The sequence below is a fragment of the Typopeltis vanoorti genome, chromosome 14 (genome assembly GCF_054136105.1).
Source record: "Typopeltis vanoorti isolate ZY-2024b chromosome 14, IOZ_Tvanoo_1.0, whole genome shotgun sequence".
Lineage (NCBI taxonomy): Eukaryota > Metazoa > Arthropoda > Arachnida > Uropygi > Thelyphonidae > Typopeltis > Typopeltis vanoorti.
In genome coordinates this window covers 37,244,824-37,267,627 of record NC_143562.1, presented here as the reverse complement: position 1 = coordinate 37,267,627, position 22,804 = coordinate 37,244,824, and the positions used below count along the sequence as shown (strand labels likewise).

At 36.5% G+C, this 22,804-nt stretch overlaps 1 protein-coding gene across 2 annotated transcripts in view; it reads left to right on the top strand.

The window, feature by feature from the left end:
* Positions 1-3,293: 3,293 nt before the first annotated feature.
* Positions 3,294-22,804, top strand: part of LOC150099370 (uncharacterized) — a 462,639-nt gene continuing 443,128 nt past the window's right edge. For both annotated transcript variants that reach the window (XM_090403434.1, XM_090403433.1), the window contains exons 1-2: positions 3,294-3,531; positions 13,675-13,909. In XM_090403434.1, coding sequence (XP_090259560.1) covers positions 13,680-13,909 — 230 coding nt within the window. In that variant the 5' untranslated portion in view covers positions 3,294-3,531; positions 13,675-13,679. The remainder of the gene's footprint in view (positions 3,532-13,674; positions 13,910-22,804) is intronic.

Below are 22,804 nucleotides of genomic sequence, written 5' to 3'. Positions count from 1 at the left end.
TAAATATAAACATCAACAGGACAAAATACATGATCATCAGCCTCATCAATGAAATTGACACTCAATGGGAAAAATATCGATCAGGTGTCAAGATATAAATATCTTGGTTGTTGGCTTTTGGTGATAAAATCTTGTATGGAGATTTTCCTCTTTCGTGTTAATAGTTCATAAAATATAGACAATGTTTGCTTCATGTTGGCACTGTGCTCTGGAAATTTTTGAAAGTAGTAGTCTCTTTTTTGCATTCTAATTTTAGTTGTTAGTTAGTTTCTTTTGTTTTTGTATAATGTTTGTATGTAGCTGAGTGTTTCTGGGTGACTTTGTTTTTACTTTCTTCCATAGAATGTTTTTTACTGCAATTGTATGGGTTGCAGAGTTTAGATTATAGGTCGAGGAGAGGGGATATCATAGAAACATAAATTATTACCAAAGGGTACTATGAGACTGACACAGAAGACATTTTTCAATAGATGAAAAATGCATACCGCATTATCACAATGCTGTATGCATTATTATAATGCATACTGCATTATGGTAATGATACCTCCGCACCCCCATGTGGGGAATGCGGAGGTATCATTCGGGATACTCTTGAGGGTTTGGATGGGCTGATTCTATGGAGCGATCATGATCTTCCATGAAACCCTTCCAATTAGCTTATTTGAAATTAAATCGTAGTCTGTAAGGGACTATGTTAGGCATAATGGCTGGGTTGAATTGAAGAATTGGATTTAAAACCTTTTTAACCCAAATATTGGATATTTTTGAGCTAACAAACATGAGGTAAGGATTATAGCCTCGCTTCCATGTACTACTGTTGAAAGATACAGGGAGTTTTGGATTATGTATCAGATTTAGAGAAATGTTTTCAGCCCATATTTCAACAAGTTCTACATCTTCGTTGGACTTTGTGTAACCGCAGTTAATACTATGGCTCTTAAAGTCACCTAATACAACATTAGTCATGTATGCATTATTATTCAGGAGGATGTCAGGGAAGGAGAAAGCCTCTTCTGGCGGTTTATAAATTGAGGTCATTGAGATATTTTTAAATGGGATTCTAATAATCTCCATTTTTCTGTTGTTCGTTGAGTCAATGGAAGATAGAATTAAGTTTTGCACTACCATATTTATCATGGGGTATTTCTTTGATGAGTTTCATGCCATGGATGTAAGGTCTTGTGGCACCTTCCCATGTGTGAGTTTCTTGCGGGCAGAGTACACCACAATCATTATCTCTGCAAATATTTGCAATAAGATCTTGCTTCACTCTGGAGAAACCTTCGATATCAAATAATATTATTTTAGGCCTGGTTCCAGGTGGGATCTTTTAGGGCAGGAATTTGGAAGCATTTTAGTTCGATCACTTGCGTTTGTTTGATAGCAGCTTTAGCTTCCCTAATGGGTACTAACAGGGTGCAGGAACGAGAACCCGCTGCTGCGTACCCCCAGTGGAATGAAGTTGCTGTAAAGTAGTGGTCAGAGATTTTGGTGGTGATTACTGATGGCATGTAATCACCCACTTATACTTAAATAGTATGTACTGTAGTTCCTAAATCAACCCTATTTCGATCATAATCGTCAACATTTGGGGAGAGCGTGCAGAATACTATGATAGTATTATATAATTAAGTTTATGTTGTTACTAGTTTCCTAGAAAAATTTTTATTCCAGATTCATCTGGTATTTGTCATGGTTTTAGATTCTGGATTGCTTATGATTCGTTTTTAGAGTTTACAAATTGTAAAATGTAAGAAAAAAATTAAACAAGTACATGTCTGAACTTTGGTGATTCTTATGAAAGTGAATATTCAGAAAGATGTTATTTATTCTGTTCCAGTGGCCGACTAGAGAAAATTTTCTAGTCCTTTTTTCAGCAAGTTCTGAGTTACTGTAGGAAAGCAGTATTTTCACTTCTGGAAATCCTGCAACTCAGAATATCGAATGTAGAATTTGCATTATTTCATGCAACAGTACACGTTAGTATTAAGAGCAGGATGATTGTCTGTGTACTCATCTTCTGTATCTAGAATTATCACTAGAAATGAACTCGGTTACCAATTAGGACGACTGGATATCCGGCTACCTTTCTATTTCTAAAAGTTAGGGCTACAATTTTTTTTTTTTTTTTGCGAATCCCTTGGAGGAATAAAAAGGCTTGAGAGGAGAGGGAAGCGGTAAAACCAAACAAAATACTTAAATCTAAGGAAATTCGATAAGACCCATCAAATCTCAGTCGGTAACGACGATGTCCTAGTATTTCAACCCAGATTGGAAAGGTTCTGGATTCAAGTGCTATCTAGGACGTGAAAATCTTTATAAGGAATATTCAACTAAAGGCGTGTTGCTGGTGTCATACGGAGATAGCAAGGATGTTTCCCCCCAGAAACCTATTTTCTTTTCATCCCGTGATGTACACAAATCTGCCGGAGAACGCACGCAATGCAGACATTCTATGCAGATAGGATAAACTAACATGCCATAGCATTCATTAGGTTTATAAAGAGTCAAAGTTACTTCGCAGTTGTGATAGGCCATTGAGCTTAACAAAAGCAGAAGAAGAGTGAGATGATTGTAAACCCAACAGATTTTTGATTAACAAAATTCAAGGAAGCCTAAAGACGTTCTTGTCATTCCTTGATTTGTAATAATTTGTTTTCTTTGGTGGATTGCGAAAATCTGATAGATGCAAATACAGTAATGGAAACAATTTCATTACAATAATGTTTTTGTGTGATACTTTTTTTTTTTTTTATGATGTGATCATCATATTTCGGGTCTCTCTCTCTCTCTCTCATGTGTCTTAATTTCTTTGGCTCTTTCTCCACACTGTTATCTATGACAGGATTTGGAAATTATAGCACTCATTCAGAATGCTTATTATTGAGCCTGCTAAGCAAAGCCGGCAGCTAGACATTTTTATGCTAAATAACACATATTGTTCTAAATTTATTCAAGCTTTTCTGGGATATTTCTCAAAAATGCAGTGTTTTTTTTTTTTTTTGTTTTTGTTTTTTTACCGGTGGGTATTACTGATGCGAAGGCAGATTCCCTGTGTTATTCTTCTTCTTATTTATTTATTTTGCCTTCGGTTCGTTGATGATATATTATTCTTAAAGTCATCTGGAAGTAATTGAATACATAGCGAGATGACGTGCCCTGTGACGTTTAACTCCATAACTCGTACACGATACATGTTAACGCATCCACAGAATTTGATACCACATGAAAGCTTTTTCGTATTTTCGCGCCTGCGCCGTCTGACAGCAATCTCAGAGGAGTTAAGCATTAAGTGTTACGTAGTCAGCGAGAGATGAAATTTGTTTGAGAAGGGTTAATGTTTAACCGTTATTAAAGCCCACAGAATGCCTAAAAAGTGCATTCAGTATATGAAAAAATGCAATTGGAAATCCCGTCGTTGCTTGCCTACACGAAAATAAAATGACAAAAGATAACGAAAATTAACATTTTCACACAACACTTATAAGTTGTGAAGGCTTTATTATTGTGTCAGTGTAAGGTGACTGAACGGTAAGCCGTATTTTGTTGTGTGTTTTCCAAGAGCTGCTCTTTGATATTATTACTGAAGTATGAATGTTATATGCATTCCCATTCAGTGATGAAATAGGCATGTCTGTGTATATATATATGTGTACATGCACATACTCATGATCAATGCCTCTCTGACATAGTATACTCTTAGTCCTATGTTTATCAACCGCTTTATTTAAAATGATAGTGATAATCACTTGTTTCTCTTCCTCAAGCAGTGGTGTAAAAACTCTTGGTATCTGTTCCTTGCATTAATCGGGCACTCCCATTGAACCCTAGGACTCATCCTGGAAGACCTCTAACTCTCACACACATGCATTCAGCTAACCAAGATCAAAATCATTTCTCTTTCTCTTACTAACTTTTTAGTGTCGATCCCATGCTGCTTTTCATGTGTGTTGAATAATTTTTCCTGCTTGTATCATATAAATTATTTTGCTACATCCAGTATTGTTAAATACTTCGTTTCTGTCTAAGCATACCTTTCTTTTTGGCTTACCAAACTATGACTAGTGTGTGTCATCAGTTTTATCTTTTGTAGTCCTGATATTCCTTTCTAAGCATGAAGGAAGTGGTGGAAGTTCCACTATATATAGTCATTTATATGTAATGCTTAAGTGATTTTTTTTTTTTATTGTTTAGAATGGCCAAAATCATATCATTTGAGAACTTTTCATTTATATAGCATTGATCAGAACATTTTTACTAATTGTTAGACTTTGTGCTTCTTAACCTTTATCCATTGCTGTGAGCAAAGGTTAAGAAACAATAGGGAAGAATTAAAATAGCTTTATCATATAGAATGAATTCCTCTTGAAAACATAATATTCACTCCACATTCATGCTCATTGTATCCCTATGCAATTTCTAAGAATGATCTCTTTTTCTTATTCCTTCCACCATTTGAAAAATCCCTCTAACATCTATCCACTCAGCTCCTCAAGAACTTATATGCCTCAATCAGACAGAAGAGGTGATAACCACTTCTTCTGTCTACAAGCTTTGCAATTTATAGTTCCTTAATCTGTTCTCATAATGTATATTTCAGGTACTAATATTACCTTAGTTATTCTCCTCCTTTACCCTTTCAAAAATTTCCCTGTTACTCTGGATGCTCGGTAACCATATCTGGACATAGTGAACTAGACTTGGTCTGATCAGCCTTATAAAATTGAACAGTCTCCTTCTTGTCTCTACTTGTTAGTATCCTTCTTACATTACCAGCAGTGTCCGCATGGTTAGCTGAGTGGCTATGCACTTCACGACCATTATACCTGGGAAAGGAGTGTCCTGGGTTCGATTCTTGTCGCTGATGTGAGGAGCTTAAGGATCTTTCTCAGACATAGCCAAGTTAGCTGGTCTTGGGTGTGAACAGCAGGGTTTTTCTCCTCAGTTTATCTGGGTTTTTTTTTCCCACAAGCAGGCAAACTGGTCCCGTAAACACACACATGGTTACAGTCAGGAATACTTAAGACCCAGCCATAGGCCTGATTCATCAGCTATGCCAGTCCCGAACCCGGATAAAATGGGGGGGGGGGTTGAGATGGTACCATGCTTCCCCACATAAGGGGCCTCATGGCCTTTATATCATCATACACAATAATAAATACTGCAATGCTCTGAATTATCTTTACCATCTTTGCATTTTACGCTCTCAAAACTTTTTGATGCTCTATTCACTATCGTAGCCATATCCCTTCTTTCATTTCTTAGCAACCCTCTCCAAACCACAGTACTGAATTACACAGTTTTGAATTTCTGAATTCCAACATTCAGAACTTTCATTTAGCTACATTGAACGTCATTTCAGATCTTCATGAAAAGCTACTACATCAGCCACATTTCTGATAAATTATCCTTAGTTTTGCATCATCATCAGCAGCAAACAAAGGACTAGTCCCTCCCACAGAAAAGGAATTTACAATATCATTTATATATAGGTTGAATAACTGATAATATAGAACCTTATGGCATCCCACTTGTTAGCCTTCTCCTTTAACATTGCCCTTTTATATACTACTCTTTGATATCTTACACTCAGCCCGTGTTTTCTCTATCCGGGCATTTGACAACAGCCATGGGCCTAATGTCAGATGTCTGGATTAATCTAGAAATCACATTATATGTATGCCCCTTATAAGCACCTCCACAGGGCAATTGGAAGAATGATGATACATTTTGCCCTTTGATTGGAAAAGGCCTGAGTTAGATTTTCGCTGTGACCAGAGAGATTTTTATATGAGCTTTTTTTTTTTTTTTTTTTGCTGGCCTGGTTGGCTAAGTGGTTAGCATATCTGCTCTCCAGCCAAAAGGCTGTGGGTTCAAATCTCACTGTGGGCATGGATGTTTGTGATTATCTGTGAAAATACTAGTGGTGGTAGTGGGCAGTAGATGCTGTTCTGTAGATAATGATGATAGTTGCTGTTCGTTATAGTTGGTGGATTGAGTGGTGGAGAGAGAGAGCTGTAGAGTAGGTGCCCTCCCTTGACGAGTCCTTGGAGGTGTCACATAATAATAACAAACTTCTGCCATTACTTCATTATAAAACTTAACTAGATTACTAAAACATGACTGGTCTTTAATAAACCCATGTTGTTTCTATCAAAGAGTTATATTCCTTCAGTCTAATTATGTATCCTAAGCCTAACTATCGTCTTGAAACCTTAATCGCCACTCTAGAAATGCAAAATGATCTGTAATTTCATGCATCTCTTCCACCTTTCTGAAGTAATACTATTTTACCTTCCTGTCACTTCATTAGTACTTTTCCAGAAGTGAGGTGGTGGTTTTTCCCTTTCAGTTGTTTCCGACCCTAGGTAACTTTGTAGGCATTGCCCACAAAGTGTTCTTGGTGAGATTTTTTACAGGGTAGTTCACCATTGCTTTTCCCAACCCCAAATTTTATCCAGGCTTGGGACCAACATATGGCTGGGATGTATTCATGTCTGTAATCCATGTGTGTTCACTGGGCCGATTTGCTGTTCTTGGGATGAAAAACCCGAGTTTCTGGGTGAAAAAAAAAAAAACCTACTCTGTATGAGACCAGCTAACTCGCCTTTCTCGAAAGAGACCAGATAAAGGTTCTTCACGTCACCGATGGGAATCAGACCCAGGTCTTTCTGACCATAGCACTTCATCTATACTGATTGAGCTACGGAGGCTCAAAAGTGAGGCACTCATTAAATAAGTGCTACCAGTTTCATAGAACACTCTCTCTCTTTCTATTATAATGTGAAATCCCATCCACTCTCACAGTGATGGGATTTCACATTTCAATACCTACAAATATTTTTACAATGCACTGATTTAATTTTCTTTTACACTTACTTTTGACTGCCTATTAAAATGATATCTTTTAGCACAAAAAAATGGTTAGTTAATTATTATTATTAACATATGACCTCCATGGAGTCAGAGACTCATCGTGGAAGGTACCCACTATTGCACGCAATTCTCTTCCAACTGTGCCTTAAACTGATTCAATGTGTGTACATTCACAACACACTCGGGCAATGCATTCCACTCACCAATAACTCTCCATGCAAAGAACCTGCTTCTCACTCCTCTGCTGACACCCTCCTTATACAGTTTCTAGCAATGGCCTCTTGTTCGACTCCCCCCCCCCCCATTTCTATGAAAAATCTCTTGCATTTTGATTAACAACCTCTGACTAGCTTATATGTCTCAATCATATCCCCCCCCCCCTTCCTTCTATTCATGAAGCTTTTGCAACTTACATTCTCTCAATCTGTCCTTGTACTACACATTCCAAAGACCACTGACCGCTTTTGTGAATCTTCTCTGGACCCTTTCCAACATATCCTTATTGCTATGAAAACCCAGTGACCAAATCTGTGCACAATAATTCATATGAGAACTGATCAAAGCCTTATACAGTGGCATCATAACCTCTCTATTTTTGCATGTTAGGGTTCTCTGCATCATTGCCATATGATGTGATGTCTTCACAACTTGTGCAATGTCATCTCTGAATTTCAGGTCCTTGTCCACCATCACTCCTAGATCTCTCATCTCCACTACTTCTTTTAAAGTTTCCCCACCAAGTGTATACTTTGCATCCATCATTGCTTACCAAATCTCAAAACCTTACACTTTGCAACATTGAACTGACAGTTCCACTTACATGTCCGTTCATACAATCTCTTCAAGTCCTCCTATCAGGCCATAACATCTGCTTGACCCTGCATTGCTCTCCTCAGTTTTGCATCATTTGCAAACAGCTGCATATCGCTAGTTAAACCAATCCCAATATCATTAACTTACAAATTGAACAACACTGGTCCCAAAACTGACCCCTGTGGTACACCACTAGTGACCTTCCTCTTTTGTGATACTGCATCCCTATATACAACTTTCTGATACCTATCTGACAGCCAGTCACTGATCCAATTCAAAAGTCTGTTATCCAGTCCCATCTGTTTCAATTTATTTAACAGCTTGTCATGTGGCAGTCTATCCAAAGCTTTTGCAAAATCCAAATACACCACTGTATATGCATCTTTTCTGTCTAAGGTATTTGTCATCTTGTTATAGTACATAAGTAAGTTAGTAAAACATGATCTCCCTTTAACAAACCCATGTTGATAACCACAGAGAATGCTGCTGTTATCAACCCATTTTTGTATCATACTTCTCACCAATCTCCCCAGTACCTTCACCACAACTCCAGATATACAGATTGGCATCTAATTTGAAGCTACAGCCGTATTACAATCTTTATGCAGTGGAACATTTTCAACTCCTTTCACTCCCTTGGAACCTGTGTTGTTGTAAGACTTATTAAACAGGCATACCAATGCTGCTACCAATTCCCTGGAACATTCCCTTAAGATGCATGGTGGTATGTCATCAAATCCTATCACCTTATTGACATCAAAGTTATTTATTTCCTCAAATACCTCCTGTTTACAATTAAGTCATCCTCTCCTATGCCCTCTACACTTAAGTTCTTCATGATTCCACCCTGATCAGGATGAAACATCCTTATAAATCGATCACTGAATACCTCAGCATGTCTTCTGTAGTAGTTACCATTCTACCATTTTCATCCATTACATCTTACCATGATCATTCTTCCTTCTACTTGCCACATATTTATAAAACTCTCTAGGGTTTTTCTTTGCCTGATTGCCAGTTTCTGCTTATACTGCACTTTTAGTTTATTTAATCACTCTCTTGGCTTGTTCTTTATACTCTTCATGTAACTGATTATTACCATTATTCATCTTGTACTGCCTCCAAAGTACCTTCTTCTTCCAGATTTCATGCTTAAGGTCCTCATTCATCCATTTTACACCTCTTATTCAGCTTTTTGGCCTTTGGAATACATTCACACATCGATAGTTATGTATTTCTTTGTCAGTTCCCAGTCAGCATTTATTTCCTTACTGCTTAAATCTTTGTTCCGTGCTATAGCTTCAAGCTGTGTCCTAAGCTTATCATAATCACCAGCCTTATAATTCCACATATGTTCTTAACTTACAAAAATCTGCATATGGCCAGCCAAAACCCAGGTGATCACTTCATGATCACTCTCACCAACTGGAGGAAAGTGTGAAACTCCACTCGCAATTTAGATCTGATGAAATGATCAGATCTAAAACTCTCGATACTCGCATTCCCTCCTTTACATGCTGTATGAGATAATTATCTCTCAAGAACTTGAGAAATTCATTTTCCTTATTCCCAATTGCTGTCTCTTCATTCCAATCTATACCACCATGATTAAAATCACTGATAATAATTACCCTTCCTTTGTCACTAATCCAAGTTATTTATTCATTTCTTCATCACCACCCTCCACATTCCTGGGCCTGTAGCAACATCCAACTAAATATGTCTTCCTGTCAACTTCCATGTTACACCACACTGCCTCATAACCATTGCAATTATTTCCCTTTTTCATGTTTACCTTGGACATAATTCTCCTGCTATCATCAGCAAATGGTTACTAACTTATTAATAATACCTATAATGATGTGAAATTATTATTTGTTAGTGGCCATTGGTTGCAATTTCTTATATATCATCTTCATCATCAGCCATTGTCAGTCCACTGTTGGATGAAGGCCTTTCCAAGTTTATTCCAAAACTATCTGTCCATGGCTCTCCTTTCCTATGTCACTACTGGAAATCTGATGATATCATCGATCGATTCTGATTTAGATTAGCATTGTGGTAGTTTTTCCTCTCATGGAATTCAATCCAGTACTTCTTTTATCCATTGTTGATCTGGTCCTCAAGTAATATGCCCAGCCCATTGCCACTTCAAATGTTTCACTCTTCCTATGATGTCAGAGATTTTGGCTTGATTTCTTATCCACATGTTGGAAGTATTTTTCCACTTGGTTAGACTATAATAAATTTAGTTTAATCCTTTATCCAAGTGTAAGCAAACAAATTCTGTGCCTGAAGTATCTTCAGGACTGAGGCAACTCATGGTAAAGGTGGACCAAGCTCTCATCACTCCTTGTCTTAGTGTCTCCCATAATGCAAAGCACATCTTCTTACGGACATGTATAATACTATGCATTAAGGAAAGGGCCACTACTCAGACCGGTTTCCACCTTTATTGAGGTCTCATCAGTGGGAGCCAGACCCAGAAGTGGTGATACCACCTCTGGGTCTGGCTCCCACTGATGAGAGCATTGATAGGTAAATATAACTTCTCCATTCTTTCCACCTTGGTATCACCACCTCTGAGTCTGGCTCCCACTGACGAGACCTCAATAAAGGTCAAAACTGGTCTGGATAGTGGCCCTTCCCTTAATGTATGGCATTATACATGTCTGCAAAGAGATGGGCTTTGCATTATGGGAGATACTAAGACAAGGAGTGATGAGAGCTTGGTCTATCTTTACCACGAGTTGCCTCAGTCCTGAAGATACTTTGTTTGCTTACGCTTGGATAAAGGATTAAACTAAATTTATTATAGTCTAACCAAGTGAAAAAAAACTTCCAACATCTCTCTCTCTCTCTCTCTCTCTCTAAATCCAGAGTAATTGAATAATAAGGTGAGACACCTTTTGGCAACTCATATAGGTAAATATGACTTCTCCATTGCTTACACCTTGGTATCACCACCTCTGGGTCTGCTCCCACTGATGAAATCTCAATAAAGGTCGAAACCGGTTGGAAGCTTGTGTGATGAATGGCAGTGCTGTAGCTCATGAAGTTTTAACTGAGGCTCAGCTGTTGCTGTCACCCAGGTCCTGGGTGAGGGGGTAATGAATGGCAATGCTGTATCCCATGAAGTTAACTGAGGCATGGCTGTTGCTGTTAACCCTCAGATGGCATATGAGCAAATGAGCGGTTCTGCTCAGTGGTGGGGTGAGCCTGCCACGGGGTAGAGCCAATGCTGAGAGTTCTTCTCAGTGGCAGGGTGAGCTTGTTACTGAGGGGAACAATGCTGAGTTTTTGGAGTTCGACCTGTACTTGAACATTCAATAAAGGTCGAAACCGGTCTGGGTAGTGGTCTTTCCTTTAATGCATAGCATTATATATGTCCGCAAGGAGGTGTGCTTTGCATTATGGGAAATACTAAGACAAGGAGTGATGAGAGCTTGGTCCACCTTTATCACGAGTTGCCTCAGTCCTGAAGATACTTCATGCACAGACTTTGTTTGCTTACACTTGGATAAAGGATTAAACTAAATTTATTATATTCTTATCCACGTATTCCTTTTGTGTTCCAGTCTTGTGATACTAAGCATACTTCTTTCCATACGAACTTGTGTTGTTCTTAATTTTTGAATTTCCTTTTCATTTAGTGTCCATGTTTCATAGCCATATGTCAATATAGGAAGAATCCACTGGTTAAAAACTTTTCTCTTCAATCATAATGGTAGTTGGCTTTTGAATATTGACTAATTTTCCAAATGCTTTCTATCCAAGCATTGTGCATCTTTTAATTTCGTCCATGATCTTTTGTTCCATTGATATCTGTTGTCCTAAATATATGTAATGATCTGCTTGTTTGATTTCATCATTATTGAATTTTATTATTTCTGGTTGGACATAGCTATTGAACATAACTTGGATCTTCTTTAGGTTTATCTTTAGGCCAGCTGTTCTGCTAGCAATTTGAAGTTCATGGATACCAGTCTATAATTCATTCATTGAAGTAAAGATAACTCTGTTATCTGCAAAGTGTTAGTGGCTTAAATATCTTTCATTTATCTTCAGACCTCCAGTGATATGAACAGGGTCTATAAACTTCTGAAAGTGTGTTTATAAGATATTGACTGATGAAATTTTTCATTATGTGAAAGGTGGAGGGAGAGAGACAAGGGGGGAGGAGGGAACATCAATGAAAAAGAAGATTTTGTACAGTTAAGAAAGGGATGAGGGCTAGATTTTTCTTTCACAGAGCAGTGACTGTAACAGTTTGCCTGTTGAAGTAGTGTCTAGTACGAAGAATTTAAGAGAAGGTATGATAGCTGTGTGAGTGACGTATAGGCTCCTTTCATGAGTCCTTTGACTTCCACTTCCCAGAGATCTCAGATAATAATAACTTTTACATCTTTTTGTGTGAGTTCCCCCCCCCCCCCCATAGTGAGACTAGTATTCTTTAGATATCTTTGAGTTTGTGCAGAAAACTTGAAAACTTACAGAGCAGAGACATACAGCAGAAGTGAAGGAAGTACACGCTGCTCCTTCTAGGCATGATCTGGAGAGTAAACAGTAGAAGGATTTTCACTAGCTGATTCAGAAGTCTATAGATGCATTACTATACAGTTTGGTCCATTTACTATCTAGGTGTTACCCCATAGAAACTGCTTTGCTGCTGTGATCTCAGCCCCAGCTTATATGATGCTTAACAATGTATTTTTAGTAAATGTGAATTCTTTTTTTTTTTTTTTTAATGTGAATTCTACTCCATTTAAGGTTATAAACCTATTCTTCACTTAGTACTCTAAGTGGAGAAAGTGCTGTCCCCCTTCCCCCAATTTATTAATAACGGTTGTTTGAGTATACCTAGCAAAGCCATTGTCTGCACTGTGTCTGAGACGGATTAGGGGTAGCAGAAACCTGGGGTTCTATTTTGGAGAAACAATACAGCAGTACTTGTTTCATCCCTTTAACAAGCAGTGTAGTAGTGTTTCACCATTCATCGAAAGTCATCTACCTCCCCCCCCCCCAAATATGGATTTCACCAATGAAAGATTGTAAACTGCTTGTGCATTTATTATTGTGAGTGGGTAAAGGTTTAGATAATTGAGTTCTCCAGCTTTGGAGACTGAAGATGGTACATTTTTTAAAGCCATTTCAGGCAGAATGATTCATTTTCTACCTAAAGTCCAGGAAATTCAATGTTTATGAATGGTTCATTGAAATCATTTCATCCTCCAGTTTTATATGTATTTATTTTTATTTTTTTAAGTGTGCTGAATCTGACTTATGAAGAGGATACATGGACATACAGTTACATTGTGTGTGTGTGTATATGTAGAATTGATCTTTTGTGTTTTGGCAGCTTCTTTATATGAAGTAAAAATTATATAGTTATCAGTTGTTGGAATGACTCAGTTTGTCTTATTTTTTAATTATTTATTATCATCATCATCATCATTATTTGTTATTCCTCCCTCCCTATGTCTGATTGATTGGGTTATGTTCGGTGTCTGGTTTGTTATATTATCTCCTTTTGACGTCATTGGTGATTTAAATTCCATTTCTATTCACAGCACAGAATGGCAGCTGTATAGAAATCATTAATATCAATTAGTAGATGTGAGAATAAGTTTCAAATCTGTTGTCACTTTTTTTTTTTATCACACAGAGAGCTGATTACAGATTCTCATGAATTAAGAAATGTATGGAATTAATTCCAAATAAAATGAATAAGATAGATAAATTTAATTTTTTCAGTTACCCTTTCCCATAATTTCAATGGTATTCTGTGTACTTACAGGGCTAGGATAGGATAGGATTGGAATGGCATTATGGTTATTTTATATATCAGGCGCTTTAGCTCTTCTGGAAAGTTATGTTTTGTTTATTTATCTTATATTTTGCTCTGCCAGCAACTCTTACTAGTGACAAATTTGTTTCAGTGTTTTTATATAATTAAATTGTTTTATTGTGGTTTACCCTTAACAGACAAAATGAAGAAAATACTCCAGCTTGCAAAAACCAGAAGTGCAGAAAGAAGAAAAAGCCTCCTCTCACATGCTTCAACAGAAGCTATTGATGGTGCAGGAACTTCTGGATATAATGTTGATACAAATGACTTGAGTTTTACCAAACTTCATAAAGCATGCTGGTTTGGTAATGAAGACAAGGTGAAAAAGCATATGAAGAAAACCGATATCAATTTACAAGATAATGACAACAGGTAAATTAATACCATTAATGCTGTACTAAACTTCTATTTATAGTATGCTTTGATTTCATATTTCATTTTCATATAAAGTTAATAAAATTATTCATGTAGTAGACTGAAAGTAGGCTTAAATATTTCAGTATTTTTGATATGATGTACTGTATATTAGGCTTTCATTTATATAGGTAAACATTAGCAGCCTGCAAACTTCAAGATTTCTGCCACTAGTCTTTTGATATTTAAAATATCATTACAGTTACAAGTCATAGCATACAAGAATGCAGAAGGCATTTATTGAATTTAATTTGGCTATATGTGATTTGGATGGTTCTTTATTTTTTCTTTATTTTGAAACTTTTTGACTAATATTGGACCAGAGGAAGATTCAGTAAAAGATTTCACTGTTCTGCCTTTGGTTTGTGACAGCAATCATACTTTATTAACCAAGGAAGTGATTAAGTGTATGGGTATTCCATTTAGAAAGGGATATGTGCCAACGCAGGAAATTATGACCAACTGAGGAGTATACCAGGTTTGATTCCATGGTATCAGTTACTAGATGGGAACAATATCAGTAGTGTATGGGAAGTATTTAAAAAATACATCAATGATACAATACTGGATTGGATCCCTAGAGTTTGTAGAATAAACATGCTGGAAGTGAAATGGTGTACAATCTTATCAAGCAAGAGATTCGTAAGAAAAATATGATGTGGAAGGAATACCATGTGCATAAGGATGATGTCAGTTATGAAAATTATAAGGTATAGGACAAGAGTTACAACTGATACAGAAAGCTTATCTTGAAGATGGAAAGGCTGTATGAGCTACAGAGAAGAGTGCTGTCATTATGCTGCAAGTAAAAGAAAGAATCAATATGAAAGAATAACTGTACTGAATGCAGATGGTATGCAGGGATATATAATATGCAATGGAGGAAGAAACTCAGGTGTATGAGGAGGAGGTACTTGAGCCGTTGCATAAACTAAATATGAATTCAGCAACAGAGACTGATGGGATATCAGTATTGATTCTAAAAGAATGTTCAGCTGAACTGGCTGTTCCTTTGACCTGGCTATATAGTTTGAGTGTCAGAACAGGATAGATTCTCAGGAGGAAAAGACTGCAAGATAATCCCAATGCACAAGGGTAGTGCAATGACTGATGTGTATTTATATATGTAAATATTGATTGTATATATACATGCCTAGTCTAGCTATACATACTGTTACAACTTGAACAGTACATAAATCTTTAATCTATCAGTAAATCATTTATAGTTTTCAGCACATACAAACCACATGTATGATGTGCATATAAAACAGTACTCAGTGTTTGAAATATCCCCCTTTTGAGGCCACATTTAGATGTCAGCATGTACAGTATTCAACAGAAACACTGCCACTGATCGTTTCAAATTCGCCTTCAGCCTGGCAATGCTAGGGGTGTCGTTTCTTGCAGGCTACTCTTAAGCTCTGACCAGCCATTCATGCGGTGATATGTGTTTTGGCACATTCACTTCCAACCATTGTTGATTGGTCCTCACTTTATGTGCAGGGGGCTGAGTCCTGTTGGAAGGTCCACGGCCTACCATAAAACATGTTGTTCAGGGGAAGTACCACAGGTTCCAGCACAGTGTCTTGATACACTTGGGCAGAGGTTTTGACCCCTTTCTCACAGGAATGCAACTTGGATACCCCCTGATATGTCATCCTCCACCAAACCATCACTGACGCAGGGTGATGACTCACTAAAATGATGACATGATCATTTTAGTGATTAAATGACTCTTCAGTGGTGAAAATCTTATCTGTGAAGAGGATATCTCTGTGTCTGTTGTTTGCATACTGCTGGAGAAGTGCCTTTGAATTTATCACTCTCTGCTGCATAATTTGAGTGTTAGGAATTGTACAGTAAAATGTCGATAGACTCTCACCCCCAGGTGACATCATTCTCTATGAAATGTTCATCTCTCACAACACCACTTTCTACATTCTCACAGGATTATGGTGGAAGGTATGCCTTCATAGCCCTCGTAAACTGTTGCATCGTAATGCAGTATGTTGACCTGTTCTTTGGCAGTCAGGTATGTCTTCTGTATCGTTATAATGGTTAATAATCCAATACACAAACATCCTGCTAATCCAGAGTATTTTTAGCATGTTGAAAATAACAGGTGGCTGTATTCTGATCTTGTGAAGTGCTATTATATCTACACAGTTCTCATAATCTCCCCACTGCATGTTAATTCCTACAGCTAGACAAACTCTCTCTCTCTACTGATAAACATGCGAATGTTGGCTGTGCACAGCATCACTAATGGAACTTGGCTTGCTGATCTCGTTATCTTCTGTGGGCAGTGTGGGAATGTGTGGAAGTTGTAACAGTATTTATGTCAAAACTGTGTATATTCAGTAATTCAAATGCAGCATACTCGTATATTCAATGGCTCAAGTCAAAACTTTAGTTTCTCACTTAGTCTTCTCACTCAGTACAACCTAAAACAAATGCATGAAAATCGTCATTTAATCCAAGCAAAGTTTTCTGTTGTCTGATTATTGTTTCTGCTCTCCTGATCTAGACACCTGTTCTGACCAAATTACTGAAATAATTGAAATAATCCTTACTGAAATGAAGGCCTTTATTCCCCACTCCACTGCGGATCCCCAACCTCCATTACGGATTATCTAAAAAAATGCTTTGCAATCTGCAATAAAAAAAATATACAACATATATTCAATGGCTCAAGTCAAAATCCAGCTTATCACTGAACCTACACTACACTCAAAACCAGTGCCAGAAAATCAATACATCCAACCAGACTTTCTATCGGTCCAATCCAATAAATGTGTCTACTCAACTTGTAGTCAAGCCTTCTGATATCCTCTAAGACTGTGGGACAATGACCATCAGAAGATCACGAGAGTGATCTTCTGATGGTCATTGTCATCACTTCTTGTAATACCACAAGCTGCTCACATTATGCCTCTGCTGATCCTTTGTAAGAAGCTAGTTGGAAAAATCTTCATTAGCCTTAATACTGACAAGTCTCCTATTATCCTAAATATGCCAAGCACTAGTGACCTCCAAATTAACACCTATTGTCTATCACCTATACAAGGTGTCATACTCTTTCTGATGGCATCTTCCCAACATCATGGAAGCAACCTTTTATCCAGCTTATCCCAAAAAAGGGAGATAAAAGTCAGCCCCCCCACTCTATTGTTCAGTTACTGTCACTATGTTATATCTGAAAGTGAGGAAGAACATTATTAACAGCCTGCTTCTTCACTATCTGCTGATCCATTAGTTAATAATGTTAACTAATGGATCAGCATTAAATGGTATATTCTACCATTCTCATTATACAGCAGACCTCCTCACTAACCTTACCCACTTTTCTCCAAATCTTTCCATGGCCTATGGAAAGATTTGGAGAAACTTGCAGTTTCTGTTATATACTTGTTATTTCCAAGGTATCTGCTTGTGTATGGCATGAAGGTTTTCTCACCTAACTACTATCTTATGGTTTTCTTTTGTGATTGGATTGCTAGTTTCTTTCTGGTCATTGCATGTCATGATGGATGGCTTCCTCTCATCTGATTTCTTTAACACTGCTAGAATATACCAGGATTCTGTACTCTTGCCCATACTCTTCTATGTATACATTAATGATCTTCTGTCTAACCTCAAATCCTATCCATTGCTTTGCTAATGATAACACTTTCCTTTCTTCTTCTTCCCTGTACGAGGGTGGTTTGAAAAGTTCTCGGCTTCGACCATAGATGGCAACACTATCAGCAAGTTTTTTTTTTCCTAAGTTGGTACATCTGTCATAAGCATCCATGTGACATCGCAAGTCATTCTATCAAGTAGTTTGTTTTATACAGCTGTTTGAAGCAAAAGTGTGGTCTGTATCTCTTGAAATGGATAAAATTGAGTATCATGCAGTTATAAAATTCTTTGTAAAAGAAGTGGATAGGCTTATGTGTTCATCACACATGCTGAATTGGATTTAAATGGTATTGATGCAAACACAGATAGATAAGAAAATAACTATTTATTAACTTAAAAGCTAATATTTCGCTGGTATTATATCCAGCATCTTCAGAGAGCACACAAACAAAGTTTGTTACAAATGCAAGACAACCACAATCCGGTGTAACAGTGGGGCTAGTATAAGTAATTGCAGCGTGCAACACAAGACTAGTCCTAATGAGGTGCCATCTAAGTTAAAAAAAAAAAAAAAAAAGTAGTTCAAAGTTTTGAAAACTTTGGACTTTAGATGGCGCCTCATTAGGACTTTAGTCTTGTGTTGCACGCTGCAATTACTTATACTAGCCCCACTGTTACACCGGATTGTGGTTGTCTCGCATTTGTAACAAACTTTGTTTGTATGCTCTGAAGATGCTGGATATAATACCAGCGAAATATTAGCTTTTAAGTTAATAAATAGTTATTTTCTTATCTATCTGTGTTCGCATCAATACCATTTAAATCCAATTCAACATTTTTAAAAGACGGTTTAACGCCAAAATAAATTCATTCGAAGTTCATAAAAGTTTATGGGCACTCTTCTCCGTTTTCGACAATTAAGAAATGTGGCTGTACCAGCCTTGAAGATGATCCACGTGAAGGATGTCAAAAAAGTGTAACAACACCAGAAATCATTGGTCAAGTGCACGATGTGGTATCGGATGACTGGTGAGTCAAAGTGCGTGAAATTCCTGAGATTATAGGCATTTCAAAAAATGTGCAGGATATATTTTTCATGAAAAATTGCAAATGACTAAGTTTTCGCAAGATGGTTACCATGCTTGCTCACAGCAGATCAAAAAACAGCAGTCAAAACAGTGGACAGAAGTCAGTTGTTCAGTGCCAAAGAAGACAAAGTCGGGTCATGGCATCGGTGTTTTGGGATGCTAAAAGCATTTTGTTTATTAATTATCTTGAAAAGGCTAAAACAATAACCGGGGAATATTATTCCGATCTTTTAACCAGACTAGATGAAAAAATTCGTGAGAAAAGACCCTGTTTGCAGAAGAAAAAAATCATCTTTCATCAGGACAATGCACCTGCCCACAAAGATGTCTTGGCAATGGGAGAATTAAGGGATCTGAACTATGAATCCACCCTATTCCCCAGATTTGGCTCCCTCTGACTTCTATCTCTTCCCAAAACTAAAACTATTCCTCGCTGGTCAGTGTTTTTCTTCGAATCAAGAAATGATTGCAGCTGTAGAGGGGTATTTTGCAGATCTTACTGAGAACCACTACAGGGACGGGATAATGGTGGTGGAGCATCGCTGAAATAAATGTAGGTCTTAAGGGAGATTTTGTTGAAAAATAAAAATTATTTCGAATTTGTAAATTCATTTTTTCGTTGTTAGGCCGAGAACTTTTCAGACCACCCTCATAGTACTCAAATGATTGGCTTCAAGATCTTCCTTAAGATTAGCATTTTCCAGTCAAGATCTGTTTCTCTTTTTTAGGCTGACTTCTGTATGTAGCTTTTATTCTGGCATAACACATTACATGTATAGCTTCCTGAAATTTTTTTTTTTGTTCAAAACACTACTCTCTTGCTCAGCTCCTAACCTAAATCCAACTTTTCTTAGAATGTTGTTCTCATATTTGGGTATTCACAGAAGAGGGTATTTTGCCTCTTCTGAATATAGAAGAGGCAGATTGCCCTCTCCTATTAGGAGAGGACAAGCCATTAGGCAGATTACCTTCTGTATAGAGGACAATCTGTCTAATAGGAGAACCACTCTCACAGGCTACCTCCAGTCACTTTCTCATAGATTGCTGTATTTTTGCATTGTGCAAAAATACAGCACTTTAATAGGCATTACCTTGCTGAATTAGCAAACAATCATTGGGTTAACATATGTATACATTTCAACTCCCAACATATCGAACCAATTTCTCATCTTCTTGTATGAATACAGCCTCCAACTGGCTTTCAAGAAACTTCTTAGTTGATTCAATCTTTTTTGTCTTAACTATCAGCCACCATATTGCATTGTTGTGTTATAGAGGTTATCCTGTTTTGTGTGTGTGTGTGGGGGGGGGGATCTACATGAAAAAAGAAATTATAGATGCTCTCTTTCTGAATTTTTCATTTTGTTCTTTTAAAATTTAAATCAGTACAACATAACAAATTTATCGATATTTTTTATATTTGCTTTACTAAATATTATTATCACACCCTGCATAGAGTCAGCAGACTCACTGTTGGAGATTCTTTCAATTGAAAATATATTTATCCTACTTAATCTTAAAATCCTTAACACTCCCTACATTAACAGCATATTCCGGTAATGTGTTCCATTCACCCACAATTCTCCATATAAAAAATCTGCTCCTCACGTCCCTCTTCATCACACTCGCACAACTTGCAGGGATAGCTTCTGGTTCTTTCGTTCTCACCTTCTATTTTTTATAATCTCCTCTCTATTAATCTGATAAAATTCCCTCACTAACTTAAACATCTCTATCATATTGCTTCTTTGCCTCCTGTCTACCAAACTCTGTAATCCACATTTTCTTTAACCTCCTTCCATAGCCAATATTTCAGAGCTCTGATATTGTCTTGGTCACTCATCACTGGACCTTCTGTACTGTTTCCACATCACAATGAAAACCAAATAAACAAATCTGATCATAATAGTCCAAGTGTGGTCTGACCAGTGCTTTATACAGTGGCACAACCACTTACTTATCCTTACATGTTAGTGACTTTTTATCACAGTGGCAATACTATGTTCAGTCTTTGCAACATTTGCAATATGCCCTCTAATCATCAGTCTATTGTTAACTTTCATTCCCACATCTTGAATCTCATCCATTTCCTGCACTGTAGTGCCATCGATGTAGTGCATGGCCTTATATTTCTGTACTCCAAAATGCAACACATTGTTATTAATACTTATTAATATTAAAACTACAACCAACTCATTTGTCCAAACCAAAAGTCTGTTCATATTTTCCCGAAGGGGAATTAATATCAGTAGTGCTAATTATAATTTTCCCCAATTTTGCAACCATATGCAGTATATTACATAATTGAGCCTTTTATAGTATTCTGTTAATTGTCATATCAGGTAAACCAGTTAAATTAAAATTCTTACCAGCTGTGCCAGTTTTGTAATTATCTTTGTAAAGAGATTGTTGTCTGCACTGAATGTTTAGTAAATATATGAGTTCAAATCTGATTGGTGCAACAACTTTTAACTCTATTATTTTTAGAATCCAGGAAATGATTGACTCGAAACAAAATTAAAAAAAAAAAAAATACATTTCATGAAACTAAAAACTATGTACATTGTAAATGAAATTAAATGAATAACTATAAAACTATTTAGGTCCAAGATCTGAAGTAAAACTATACTTTAGAGAACTCCTTTATCTTTAAAGGAAAAAAAATTATTCTCTCACTGACTCATTCTATTACTGGTTTGCTTCACAAATACTTAATTAGTCTATCAGACTGAACATTTTGTTTTCACACCAAATTTCTACAAACAATAAATGTTCATTAGAGTCAGTTCTTTATCAGACCTTTTCTCAAAATATAAAACTTCTCAACTTCCATGGTGGGACAATGTGCAATGTTTCCTTATTTAGCACATATTGTTCCATTCATCCTCATTGTTTCACTGGAGTATAAATATTCTTACCTCAGGCAATTTTATTACAAGAAGCACAAATCGCTAATTCTTTACCAGAGAAAAAGCAGTTCCTTTTTCTATTTTCTACTAAGTAGAACTTTTCACTAAAGCCACTTGACAGTTTCAGATTTCACTAATTCCATCACTTGTTCCGATAAAATAATTAATATAATCAAGGCTATATTACTATTATAATTAATATTAATATATCCTTGAGATAGATGAAACTTTTAGCGTTTCTTTGAATGTTGAAATAGAATACTTATATCTTCTTTTATTTACTATTCACTTGTTCACAGTATCATTTTTCAGTCTAAGGTTTCAACTTGTTGAGATTCCCTTTTTGGAATCCTCTATTAATGTATTCCAGCTGTCAAGTTTTGTAAAACCTTCCTAAAACCAGAATTCACTAGTCTGCATTTTCAAACTTCCATTCTCTCTTCTTGGTTCCTTTGTTACCATACCTATCAACTGGCTAGGTGAGTGTATGCACTTGTTGGCTGATGATGGCTGACATGCTGTCATCATTAGCAAAAAAGAGACATTATTTACAATGAATGACAGATATCACAACCCTTAACAATTATGAATTACAATATAGAACCACTGAAATTATTACAGTTTTCTAATATCCAATAAGTACAATAAATCTCATATACTTTTATTAAAACCAGAACTAATAAAATACTGGCTCAGAGAAACATTGTAAAAAAAAAGATATATAATTATAAATTATGAATTTATAAATTATTTTTACATACAATTATACATGATTGTGAAACCAAAACTAATAAAATATTAATGTAGAGAAACAATTATGAAAAGATTCATAATTATAAATGGACTATTTTTACAGTTCTGTACACTCTGCTTGGTCATTTGATAGACCTTATATTGTTGGGAAAAAAACTTTTCAAATAGTTATTTTAAAATTACTAAATATTTACCTGAAAAACTTGACAGAAAAGATATTTTCGAAAAATCAGTGCCTGAAACCTTCCCTCGAGAACCACGGTAAGATATTAGAAGTTAAGTGTTAATCAGGTTACCTTTTCTAGTAATATACAAAAAAAGTTTCATTTAAAATTAAAGATGCAAGAAATTATATTCTTGTTCGAGCCTTTATCTAAGTGTAAGCAAACATAGTTTGTGCATGAAATATTGTCACAACTACCCTACTTGTATATAGAGGCTAATGACTTCACATTAATTGCGTTAGTATCCCATAATGCAAA